At 38.6% G+C, this 13,558-nt stretch overlaps 1 protein-coding gene across 15 annotated transcripts in view; it reads right to left on the reverse strand.

The window, feature by feature from the left end:
* The window catches only part of LOC117419463 (ELKS/Rab6-interacting/CAST family member 1), a 357,387-nt gene that overhangs the window by 170,074 nt on the left and 173,755 nt on the right, over nt 1-13,558 (reverse strand). For 8 of the 15 annotated variants that reach the window (XM_058986437.1, XM_058986435.1, XM_058986441.1 and 5 more), the window contains one exon: nt 7,823-7,954. In XM_058986437.1, the coding sequence (XP_058842420.1) occupies nt 7,823-7,954 (132 nt within the window). Of the gene's footprint in view, nt 1-2,754; nt 2,809-7,822; nt 7,955-13,558 lie in introns of all 15 variants that reach the window. The other 7 variants (XM_058986432.1, XM_058986434.1, XM_058986433.1 and 4 more) reach the window with 1 other exon arrangement.

Raw genomic sequence — 13,558 nt, forward strand, 5'->3', positions numbered from 1 at the left:
CACTGGGAAAAGACGTTTTCAGTTGTATAAACACCTTCTCACAATTAAAATCGGATTGCATAATCTTTATGTCAGGGGTTTCTAACCCTTGTCCTGCAGAGCACCAATCCTGCAGGCTTTATAAGTTTCTTTACATCATCAATGGCTAAAGATGTTAATCTTGACTAATTAAGCCAATAATTGGTTAAATTAAGTAACTGAGGGCTCGTTTGAACGAAAACCAGAAGACTATGTAGCTCTCCAGTACCAGGGTTGGAGATCAGTGCTTTACATGTACAGCCCTGTTAAAGCTCCACAATCTCACACAAAAAATACAATTGGCTTGCATTTGTTTGCCATTATATCGTCCACAGCTTAGCCTTCTGCTTACTTTATCCCATGGTAGTTATTGCTGTCTGCAATTTCAGTATTGATAGTGCAGTAGTTACCAACCTGGCACATTAAAAAACAAAAACAACAAGTAGCAAGCAAATGTGCAAGAAAAAAAAGACAAAACTTAGAGATATTTAAGAAGAGAAGAAAACTTGTATACAGTATGCTCTAAGGATACTTGCCTCCTTACGCTATGAATGCGGACACAGAGAGAGAAAAAGAGAAAAACAAGAGATAAGACAGAAGGAAGAAAATGGTGACAAACACGAGCAACAACTGCAACAACATTTTGAAAGTGTTTTGATGGAGAGGCTTGTGATGGATGGACTACCAGTTTCCACCATAAATCACTAGTGAGGAGACTCCACTCATGGGCACAGCCTCGCAGTACTGGAGGGAGTCAAACACCATTGCCACATTCCCATTTGCATCAATGAAATCTGTCCTCTTATCTTGTATAATGCAAAGATCACAGATCGTTTACCATTCCCATCTTTCACCTTCCCTCTAGTAGACATTTGATACCAGCCTGCAGTGAGATTTACAATTGAAACTCACTGGGTCACGTGCTTCAATAGAAAGAGTGCTCGAGAGTTCTACCAGCAAGCTTCAATCCCAACTACAGCGGACAAAGTCACATTTCAAACCAGTTTGTTCTCAGTCTGCTTTAGATAAGGGGGGACTTGAATGAAGTCTTCACATTTTAAAAGACATTGACTTTAACCCTAAACAATACAGCACAGAAATAAGGACCAGAGGACACAGTTGGAAATTAAGTGGAAATAACCTCAGAAGGGAAGGTGACACTTCTTCAAAGAGAGTAGTGAAGGTATGGGATGAGTTAACTAGTCATATTGTTGATGCTAAATCCCTGGGATCCATTAAGAGACAACTTGATAAAGTTTTGAGATCAATCAGCTACTTGAAACCAGACCAGCATAGATGGGCTGACAATGGCATTGGCTATTGTCAGTCACGTTCAAGACAGTGCTCTCGTTCACAGTGAGTGAGCTCATCTCTGTTCACCTGAACACCCTCCACTATTCAAGCAGAGACTGAAACTTGTGCTGAACTGTGTGTCGGTTTTGTGAAGTAGACAAATGTCCCCTGGAGGACAGGTTGAGACACAGGCAGACTGGAGCAGAAAGGCACTGGGGTTGGGTAGGGTCCACTCTGGCTGCAGGGTGCTCAGGTTTTGCTATGGAGGTGCAAATGGGAGGAGGGTTGCCATTTTGCACCTGAATTTCCACACCAATTTGAAATCCGCTTAATTCTTTATCAATCTTTGGATTCATTTTAGTATCAAACTGTAAAATTTGCTAGAATCATTCCTTTTGCAAAGTACGTAATGATTCCAAGTCTTTTTTGCATTTGTTTTCAGTGAAATCAGTCGATTAATTTGTATTATAATTAATTTGTTAAATGATCCAAGAATAAGCCTTCATTCTGATGTCTATTTTGCATGACCTTGCTGTAGGTTCACTCTTCTGAAGGGTGTATTGAAACAAATGTCAGGTTTCTACTGCCTGGTTGGATCCACAGCATTTCAATCACTCACTGTAAAATGAAGCAACCACAGGCCATCATTAGTGATGGTACTGAAGCATGTGTACTTAGGCCAAGTAGGAAACACTTCCAGGCTTTAATTTAACATGAACAGCAACTGTGCCAGCCAGCTTTATCACACCTAGTTTGGCCGCTGGATATTTTCCATTTGCAGCTTGTAGACCACAGAGAACAAAGCTTTATTTCTAAAGGTTTATAGGCTAGATCAAAGAAATACAAGTTAAATAGGGTTTTATACAATGAACCCTATTTACCAAAGCTTTTTCCACTCCAGTTGCGATTTGCACCATGTTTGTGAAAAACTGAGAAACAATAAGTTAATTTAAAACCTGCAGACAATTTAAGGTCACCAGTGGTTCCTCCTACCGCGCTGCAGGGGGAGTCAAGCGATCAGGAGCTAGCTGCTTCGAATCTTGGTGGAGCATTGCGTGGGTTGCTGCACTGATGTGGTTTGCTCACGTGGAAAACAAAGGCCTGGGCATCAAGGTCAGGTCGATATTGCCCAGGTTGGGTCCTGGTCTCCAAGGTACAATAGCTTTGTAACATTGATTTCTTATATAAATCTACAGAAGACACCATTGTTCCTGCACTTTATGTAGGCAGGACTATTGGTTTCTTTCATGAGCATTACATTCACAAACACCAAAATGTTGTGAAAAGAAAATATCACAATGAGTTCCACAACATGATTTGAAATGTAAAAAAAAAATTATAACCACCACCACAAAAGATGAAATAAGCACACACAGGAACGATGGTAATATACGTCACCAAAAAAAATGAAATGCCAAAACAAGATGATTATTCATTTCGTACCTTGAACCACTTAAAGCCAGCGTGGTTGGAGTCATGCATTCGTTCATATAATTGCTTCATACAGGCAGTGAGTAGCACAGCAGTGGTAGACAAGAAAAAAGAGAAAAAAAAAACAAGAAAAAAAGAACAAAAATAAAAAGGAAAAAAATCACGCAAAGAAAAAATTAGAAGCAGGGACTTTGAACGCATCAGTGGAAACAGTCGACAGTCAGCATTAAATCACACAAGTAAAGGATCCTGACAACAGCGTTTTAGAGGGAGAATATAAGACAAAGGCAAAGCAAGCACGCTTCTCAAGTCAGGTGCAGAGTGTTAGCAGAGACAGGGAAATAACCTATCAAACTTAATTCAAATTCATTCAACCTGTATTCATTTATTCTGTTTTGAGTCTGCATTAGACAACACATTCTGATTGGGATGTTTTGGATTTTTTATATAAATGGTTTCCAATAAGTCTGGCATCACAGGCATAATTGTTAATATTGGTTGTCTCTCTGTTATTTAACAGAGAACATGCTGATTGGCATACTATACGATATTGCCTATGATGTCTGATATAGGACACACTAAATATTACCGACTCCCAAGCCCCTATCAAGTCTTTTAAAAACGTTTTCCTATGTCATTTTTCCTGTCCCTTGTGTTGTACCCTCACTCTCCTCGTCCTCTCACTCTCTCTCTCTCTCTCTCCCTCTTGTGCTGCGCATTTGTGTGTGTGTGTGTGTGTGTGTGTGTGTGTGTGTGTGTGTCTCTCTGTCTGCCTGGTCCCTGTCAGCGCTGGCAGATTTTTTTTGCAACACCACGCCCAGTTTTGGAAGTACCAGCCAAAAGTAACCAAATTGTGCTTTTTAAACCAGACAAAAACAGCAAAAGACCTAAATATATATTACAAAAGCCTACATAAGTGCTAAATATTTACTTAAAATTAAAAATAACACATGTAAGTAATGTTATGAATGATTTATTTATTTATATATGGGCTTTGCTTGATTTTTTCTCACAATTTACAGTACAAGCAAGCACTACTGTTTCTTACTGTGATGAGATCAAATGCGGTAGATCCACGATAGTTTTGTTTTTATTCAGAAGGTAATGTAAAATTAAAGTGTCCTGAACTGTCGGCGTATAGTCTATAAAACAATAAAGAAAATAATATTCTAATTAAATTTGTACTGATATTGTTCTTAATTTGTTACAAAAAAAAAAAAAAAAAAGCTTTTTTATTTCTCCCTATTTTACACTTAAACAAGAACCCCGGTCAAATGCATACGAGTGTCAATCATCAGTCCTGAGGAAAGAAGTAGGCGGGTTCACAATTTTCTTCAGCCGGATTTGCTGAATGCCAGTGTGGGCATTTGTGTGATTCGTCATTTTATTGGATGCTGAGCTCCAGAACAAAGTCACACCCCGGTGGGGGTGGGGGTATTAGAGTATGCAGGGCATTGTGGTGATAGAAATCCTGCACTGATGACGACCTCATAATCAAAAGGAATAGAAAAAAAACCATGTATGGTACAAATAGCCAAAAAACAGCCAAACCGCCAAAGACAATATTTACCCACTAGATGCTTTCAAAACAAGCCACATTTCTAACTGTTGTCTGTAAAAGGAAGCATTTCTACTATTATTATTTATTTAATTATTTATTTTCAATTTCAAAATTTTCAAGGCTACTCGTAGAGTACAGACACACCGGATGAGGAGACAATTAATTTGAATAATCCTGTAAATTGCTTTGGATAAGGCGTCATCTTAATTAATTAATTAATTAATTAATTAATTAATTAATTAATTAATTAATTAATTAATTAATTAAAAAGAATAATAATAATAATAATAATAATAACCATCATCATCATCACCCTCATCCTCTTCCTCCAGGTCTCTCTTGTTTTGCTTAAGGGGTGAGGACTTTTAGCTCAACTGCTGCAAGTGGATGAACTTATGTCATACTGTGGCGACTGCCTGTCTGTCTGTCCCATAACCACCTTCCAGAGCTTTCTGGCCTACAGATCAGGCATAGACCCCTGTCTGCAGCTGTCTCTGTAAAGATAGCATACACCACCTGTGGCTACAGCCTGTTCTGCAAATAAAGAATGTTTTCAAAGTTGAAACTGATATGTGAAGTTTCTGTTGCATTTTCTTGAAGTTGATATATTGTATGTGTATGGTACAGACTTGACACTTGACCGTTGTGACTTGAGACTTGGCTGTTGGGACTTGGGACATGACAAAAATGACTTGGTTACAACTCTACATTTAGCTATGGCAGGATACATTAACTTGACCAGAGACAACTTGGAAATAAAACCATGGGAAACTATGGGAATTGTAAGAAACTTGTTAGGCTAATGACAGAATTTAATTTCTTACCTGTTTCATACCCCATTGTGTGCGTTCTGTATGATCGTCTATTGTTGTTTCTGCTCAGATCATTACTTAGCAGGAAAAAAAGGCTGCTGAAAAGACTCCTCAAGGCTGATTGTGGGGGTGCATATTAGTACTGCACAGACTTCAGTGCACAATGCTTCTCCTATGCAACCACAAAGCTTTGAGGAGTCTAGTGGTTGCAAGAGGAATTTTACACATCTAATTATTAGTGGTCACGTCTAAAAGAATAAGAGCTTTTTGAGTGTGCGACCAAACTTGTCTCTGCAAGCATCAGAGCAAAATACAAAAATAAGTTTTAAAAAAGTAAACGTCTAGAAATACTAAAGACAAACACGTGTTAAAAAAATTAATCTCCAAATAAATTAACGCGTTAAATCGCAGAAGTTTATATATATATTTATAAAATATTTGATGATGGGTTGAATAATTTAATTAGGCTTTAACTATAGACTGGGAGACTGGGATAAGATCCTTTAGATAGTTATTTGGTTTAAATTTACAATTGCTTTCATGCATACTGTACAAGTTTTGTAGTTAACTATAATTACACTCTTTAGGACAAATTTGTATAAAGATTGAAATTAGTCCAAATTGAATGAAAATTAGTCCAAATTGAGGGATACAATTTTAAAAGCAGAAGCATAGCCTAGTGCTCATGTAACACAAATAATTACACCCTGACGCTATACGCGTGTGGAAGTGATTAAGCTCTGTATGTGTGTGAATTCACAACCCCCTTTAGTCAAACCTCACTGGAGCTTCACCATTCAGAAAAGGCAAGGAAACATACATGAGGAGGCTGTGTGGTCCAGTGGTTAAAGAAAAGGGCTTGTAACCAGGAGGTCCCCGGTTCAAATCCCACCTCTGCCACTGACTCATTGTGTGACCCTGAGCAAGTCACTTAACCTCCTTGTGCTCTGTCTTTCGGGTGAGACGTAGTTGTAAGTGACTCTGCAGCTGATGCATAGTTCACACACCTTAGTCTCTGTAAGTCGCCTTGGATAAAGGTGTCTGCTAAATAAACAAATAATAATAATAATAATAATACATATAGATCACTGTGACCTGCATTCAGTCAATCAAATATAGGCAGGCAGTGACCGTCAATATCTCAGGTCAATGGGTATCATTGATGTCATGACCTTTTGTGGTGAGGGGGGGGGTTCACACCCAGTGAGCTCTGGGGTGCCAGTACACTCGTGGGACATGTTTCTTATTCAAATATATGCCCTATTCCAACACGTATCTATTCAGCAATACCAAGAAAGGTAGTAAACAAGAGTCTGATTGGTTGCCTTGTTGTCATCAATATGTTGGGTACAACTGCTTCTCTGAGACAGTTTGCTCATTCAAATCAATGGTGCATATCTGAAGAGCAGACGATTATCTATTTAGCGACACCAAGATGTTTATTAAGTAAGCGTTGGGTAAAACAAATGTCCTGCCCCCCTTCATAGTTTTACATTTATTTACAATCCAGCATTTGCTGTTAAATTGTTTTAACCAACTGCTAAATCACAATGGAGTCACTCACTTTATTACTCACCTTACTGCAATTACAATCATCAGTTTCCTTTAGTTTCCTTTACTCATAAACTGATGTTTTTCATTGCCGTTTAAATAACAATAAAAATATTAATGATTTTGAATTCTCTTTTATTAATAATATGAATTTGCCTAAATAAAACAAAACATTCACTGAGTCACGGTTATAGCCTTCATAAATGTAAAAAATTAATGTGTTTATTTAAATAAAACAAAGCTTAATGTTAACGGGTCTGCAGTCGGTAGTTGTCCAACAGCACTGGTAATGGTATCGTACTTAGCTTGATTCATGAGTTTGCGATCCTGAATTTCTTTGTTGTATTGACTATTTGTTGTTGTATTGTTGTTGTCTGTAGCAGAAAAACTACTAGAAAGTGTATTTTGAGAAGTGAATGCATGTTTAGCACGCAGGTGGTACAGCAGACTAGACGCACTTCTGTGATACTGGAACTCACTTCTGACAGTAGATACAAGTAACCCTCTTTCTATCCAATGAACCATCAGAACGTTTTTAAAAAATAAACTTCCCATTCACAAGTCCTTCAGTTTGAGAGCTTTGCTACATAATGCGGTTCCGTGACTGATTTTATATTCCAACAATGACTACACTCATTTCAATCCTAGCATGCACTCGATTGTATTAAAATGGTGCCGCAGGAAACGAATTACGGTATGCTAAGAGAGACAAGACAGGAGTGCGATTAACGTGTCTTAAAAAAAAAAAAAATCTCCCAAAAAATTAACACGTTAAACGCAGCCGTTAACTACGATTAATTGACAGCCCTAACATTTACACTATATGGAACAACATATAAGTTTCAACAATTTCTGGCTTTCATAAAAAAGGACCTACCAATCAGAGGCAACCTGAAACACAGAAAAATTGTGCTAAGGAATGCACATACCAGGGTTTCATCACAAATTGCTGAGTGGTTTTCAATATAGTGTTAGACATTAACATGGGCAAGCCGCCTACCTCTAAAATCAGCTAGAGCGGATTATCTTGCTCACTTTGCTCTTGGGCTATTTCAGATCAAATACTGCCCTATGAAGCACTCTCAATATGAGGTACAGCAGGTGTTGAAACACACACACACACACACACACACACACACAGACCAGGAGGACCCACCTGCTTCTCTGCGTGTGAGCGGCCCGATTCCTCCTGGGCCAGCACCATCTCTCGCTCGGCAGTGATCTGTACGCTCTCCCTCAGAGCCTCCTCCAGCTCCTCAATACGATCGTCCTTCTGACGCAGGGAGTCCTACAGGGAGGCACAAAAACCAGCAGGGGAAACGTTAGCAAGGTGCGTTGTTATTTAAATTCTTCCCTTCTTGGACCATTTCCTCCATCACAGGTACTGGTAAATGAAAAGGACAGGGGTCCATAAGATGGGAACAATGATGTAAAAATGTAATGGTTACTGTGTTAGCTTTAATGGAACTACCATAGGGTATATTTGCACAAATGAACGTATCTGTTGATGTACTACCTATTTTTTTGTGTGTATCAAATCCTATGTAGGCCCATTTGAGCAAATGTTGCAATTTTAAGGTACATTTTCCTACATCCATCTTTAAAACACCTTAATGTAAGTCTCCAGCATTATGCAATGTGATAAATATTTTAAAAACAATATTGTTTTTAGATGGGTCTATAAAGATAAAAAAAATATTTCATTGGCCATCATTTCCCATTGGGCCTATAACCTTGTCCTTCAGTGACAACGTTTTTAATAACAGACTGTTATACTGAAATTTTATGGTGGTGGTTTTTCCATTTAAGTGTACGCTACATGCCTCTCGAGCCATGTCCATGCACGACTGAAGCAACGGTCAAGTTTATCAAAGCAGCAAACTAGTGTTTGCTAATGGTTTAGTTTACTTTGCATTAAAACAATGTGTCCGCTTCAATGAGTGGTGAAGCTGTATTGATGCCTGTCCAGAGCGCGCTCACATCTGGACACTCCTAAACACAACTGCATCTCAGTAGGTTTAATCCTGGGCAAACGCATTTAAACAAATCCTTGATTTATCAATACCAGCTGCTTACTCCAGTCCTGATGACTGTGCAAGATAAACAGCAAAAAGATAACAGATCTAATCTAAAAGATCAGTTGATTAGTCTTTCAGCAAGGAATGCCCCTGTGCAGTGAACTATTAGTTTCTAGGGCTTTTATTTTGTGTATTTCCAGATTTAATTGCTCAACCTAAATTTATGCTTTGTTTAGTGTTGGTGTGTGGGTGGTGGGAGGTTAACTTGCCTTTCTGAGTGGCAGGACTTGAAGACTGTTTACACGTTAAGCTGTTCTCATCATATGTGCCCCATGCATCTTTGACATTCTGTCAGTCTTAGTAACGCATCAATCCAGTGTAGTACGCTTCAGTCCTCACAGCTGTGTGCCTGCGAGCGATCAGCCCTGAGATGTAAACTTGGGGTTAGGCCAATAGTGTAAAGATCACTGAGACCGTGTTTATTACAATTCTCCGGTAACAGTCAGCTGGGATGAGCATTCTTCCTGTGTTTATTTGACCTGATCACGCACTGCACTGGCCATCCTTATTAGATCACCTTACATACACCTTCTTGTGATTGAACATTTTGTTGAAGTGCTTACAAATATGTTACTAATTACATAACCTAAATATGACTGAACTATTAAAAAGATTCATATTGAGAAGACAATCGTCCAATTTGGGTATGGCTTTACAAACTGGGAATTATGAACTACAGGTTATTTTAATAAATACTGGAAATGTATAATAAAGGAATTTTCCAATATGATATACCTGCTGTGCTAGCCTTTTATACAGATCTAAAAAAAATAAGGAAACCCAAAGTACAATGAAGAACTTATTTATATTGTGATGCGTACAAGCATGTGTTTCTGGAAAGCTGGGATTCCAGGTCGTATCAGACTTAATGGACCACAGACATATCGTCTTCCTCAATGCAACAATCACTCAAAACCGTGTGGGAATGTGACATGCACGAAGCGCCAGACTGATATTACTGTGATTAGGATGCGGATAAGCAGTTTTAAATGTAGCTTTTCATTTTGACTTAGACAATATTTTCTTATTAAATCATATGAATTAAGAGCAACGCTTCTGGTTCTGAACTAAAAGCTGTGACTTCATCATAGAAATGTATGTGGCATTTGCAAAATGCAACATCGCTGACTTCATTCACCAGGCATACTACAGAGAATGTGATACCAATGGTTTGGTTTGGTTTCTATTGATATGAATTGCTGTTTAAATTATCAGTAACGCTGGATTTTCTTTGGTTTTAAGTTGACAAACATTTTGGCTAAAGTCATCGGTGTTACAACACCTAAACTTTTCGTACTTGGTCGTTTCTATACGTTTTCAAGTGTCTGAATTTGATTGACAAGAATTCAGTTTAATCTGGAAATCCAAATCCATTTGCACATCTTAATTTATTGCTCTGACGAAACTCATCACATTAAAATTACAGCCTTTGTGTGCGTGTATGAGTGTGTGCTAAATTCCGTTTGCAAAAAGTAGTGTAGTTTTATATATGAATACTAGCAGTGCCATTGCAATAAATGATCTATATGTCTTCGGAAAGACAGATCTTATCAGGTTTATGTCATGACAATGTCATTTTTTATAATCATCCGCTAATTAAAAAGACGACTATGGCATTGTCCTTGCAGCAGGCATAGCGGTGGATATCCCATCTGCCTTTCCTGGCTAGCTCCGCCATTTATCATCCTGCATTCAGCTCCTGACAGCCTGAACTTTTCCCTTCAGATTGTCCTCCTGCTACTGCTTCCAGTCTGTCAACACGTGCATTCAGTGTGCAACATCCCCCTAGAAAACAGACCCCTGTCACTGTTCACTTCAGAAATTTATGGGTAACTGGATTAAAATGTCATTCAAATTGCTTTTATGGCGTTTGTAAATAATTCCGAGTGGGTTCTGTTGCTTCCATATTGATTTATCATTTTCTCTACCAGCCCTACCTGCTCTCTGCTTGAATGGAATGAGGAAGGTTGTTCAATCCTGGCCTTCTCCAGACAAGCTCAAAACCAGGTAATGGCAGATTTAGAGAAAAAGTCAATAATGGTGTAATGAAACACAGAACCACTGCAACAGTTACAAACACCATACACAATGAAGGGGGAATGTAAAAATTCAGTGTGCAACATCCCCCTAGAAAACAGACCCGTCACTGTTCACTTCAGAAATTTATGGGTAACTGGATTAAAATGTCATTCAAATTGCTTTTATGGCGTTTGTAAATAATTCCGAGTGGGTTCTGTTGCTTCCATATTGATTTATCATTTTCTCTACCAGCCCTACCTGCTCTCTGCTTGAATGGAATGAGGAAGGCTGTTCAATCCCGGCCTTCTCCAGACAAGCTCAAAACCAGGTAATGGCAGATTTAGAGAAAAAGTAATGAAACACAGAACCACTGCAACAGTTACAAACACCATACACAATGAAGGGGGAATGTAAAAAAAAAAAAACTATTCAAAACAACATTCAAAGCCAATTATTCTTTAATAAAAAACAGGAACACATGGAGACAGCGGCAACTGATACATCAAATCGGCAACCACATCGATTCGGTCTGCTAACCTTGTTGTTTGAAGACTCTTATGGGATCTGAAATCAAAATTGATTCTAGGCGTCCTTCCCAAGGTTATAAAAGTTTATTGGGCAAGCCCTGGTCGGCATTGAGTTCCCATAGCAACTGAATCCTTTATTTCTACTGCCGTATACGAGGTTTAAGTTTATACTGAGAGTTTTTCATTGTATGTTTTAACTGATGAGCGCTGATACAACACCCTTGATACAAATACAAATAAATAAGACAGAAAGAACACTGAGGGCTTATTTTGTGGTCACCCTCCCTCCCTCCCTCCATGGTTCATGGTGCAGTTGACTCTATTTTGTGGCAATGGCGGTACAGCTCACACTGTGATTCCCATCCTGGCAGTTATTTGATTTGAGCAGTTCTGAGAATCACACATCAGTGAGAGATACCGAAAAGAAACTACCAGAGTACTTTTAGGACAGCAAAACGCACATAACCATACAAAATTGTGGCCATTAACAAAAGAACAATCACAGAATAAAACCCAGAAAAACAGAAGCCCCATTTATACTATCCATTGGTTAGCCAGACCTCACAGATTCTTGCCTTAGCATAAACAAAAAATACAAATTGTACATGTTTCCTGTACAGAGACAGTGTCCAGTTAGTATAGGGATCTTCCCCTTCAGCTGTAGAACCTGCTCCAATATGCTGACACAGGTGAGTTTTAGTCATAGCTGGGTTTCCTTGCAATGGGTGCACAAGCTTAGAAAATGTAAAGTCTGAACGTAAAGCCTCTACCCAAGGTAATGTGTAAAAGCAAAGTCCGTTAAGACTTACTGTACACTATGATATTAATAATGAAGCGAAGTCTGAACTTATGCAGCGGGTGCAATAGAAAACTGTTCATTAGTCGCTGGTCTTAAACCCAGTAGCCTCCAAACCAGAAATGACTCAAAAGAAAAGAAAAGGACAGACTGTATACCAAACCTGCTTTTGAAACCAAAAACCATTGATTTAGATGCATTTTATTGGACTCACACTGTTATTGCACGCAGACTGACAGCAACAAAACTGCCCGACTCCTAAACAAAGAGATAGACTATTCATTTAAACACTGTCATTAAATTGTATCTATCTTTTTATTGCTGATATAAACAAGACAGCCCAAGTGAAGGGCTTTAGTTTATATTCGATGAGTCCTCGCAGCAGGAATACAAGGGGGTTGAGGGATGTAGCTTTTCCAAGCTTTGATAGGGTCCTGTGGTACTTTATTTCTCTTATTAAGATGTAGGATGATGTGGCCATTCCTAGCCCGATAGGGCTCTCCTTTTAATGGCGAAAGCAAAACTCAAAAGGAAAAAAGGGGGACATACCTACTTAAACGTTAGTCATTATTATTATTATTATTATTATTATTTATTTCTTAGCAGACGCCCTTATCCAGGGCGACTTACAATTGTTACAAGATATCACATTATTATTTCACATTATACAGATATCACATTATTTTACATACAATTACCCATTTATACAGTTGGGTTTTTACTGGAGCAATCTAGGTAAAGTACCTTGCTCAAGGGTACAACAGCAGTGTCCCCCACTGGGGATTGAACCCACAACCCTCCGGTCAAGAGTCCAGAGCCCTAACCACTACTCCACTACTCCACACTGCTGCCCTAATCATGTTTTGGCAAGCCTGCCTTTACCCCTATCTCACTCCACCCTGTACCATAACCTAAATGAGGGCCACAAGGAGGGGGTTTTGTGTAATAAACTGTAAACTTTTATTTTCCTAAAACATTTTTACCATTCCGTACGTCATAAATGTGGTTCGGGCAAATGTAAACGTTCGCTCTTGGTCATGAGAGACGAGACCACCAAATATAAACAACTACACTGGCATCCACAGAATTCTCCCAACGTTTATTTAGTTTAGCACAGTTATCATACAGTTACCTAAGCAAAGACATTGCTATCGTACAAATGCATGAAATTCTGTCAGATCACTTGGCACTCTCATAGAAAATTCTCACTAAAGCTACAAAATACATAATATGCCACATTCATTTTGCAATTTTCCCATGGTTATACTATGCATTTACTATAGTTTAAATGTTTTGTAATATGCTTTACCACACCTCTCTGGGCTTTACCATGGTTTCACTCTGCTTTATTACACTACGCTATGCTTTTACTGTGACACTTTTGGAAAAATTCACAAAAACCGTACATAAAAGCCTAGAATTACATCTTGGGATCCTGGTTTTTCACCGTATGTTCTGTATTTAGGTGAATC

Source organism: Acipenser ruthenus, chromosome 14 (genome assembly GCF_902713425.1).
Source record: "Acipenser ruthenus chromosome 14, fAciRut3.2 maternal haplotype, whole genome shotgun sequence".
Lineage (NCBI taxonomy): Eukaryota > Metazoa > Chordata > Actinopteri > Acipenseriformes > Acipenseridae > Acipenser > Acipenser ruthenus.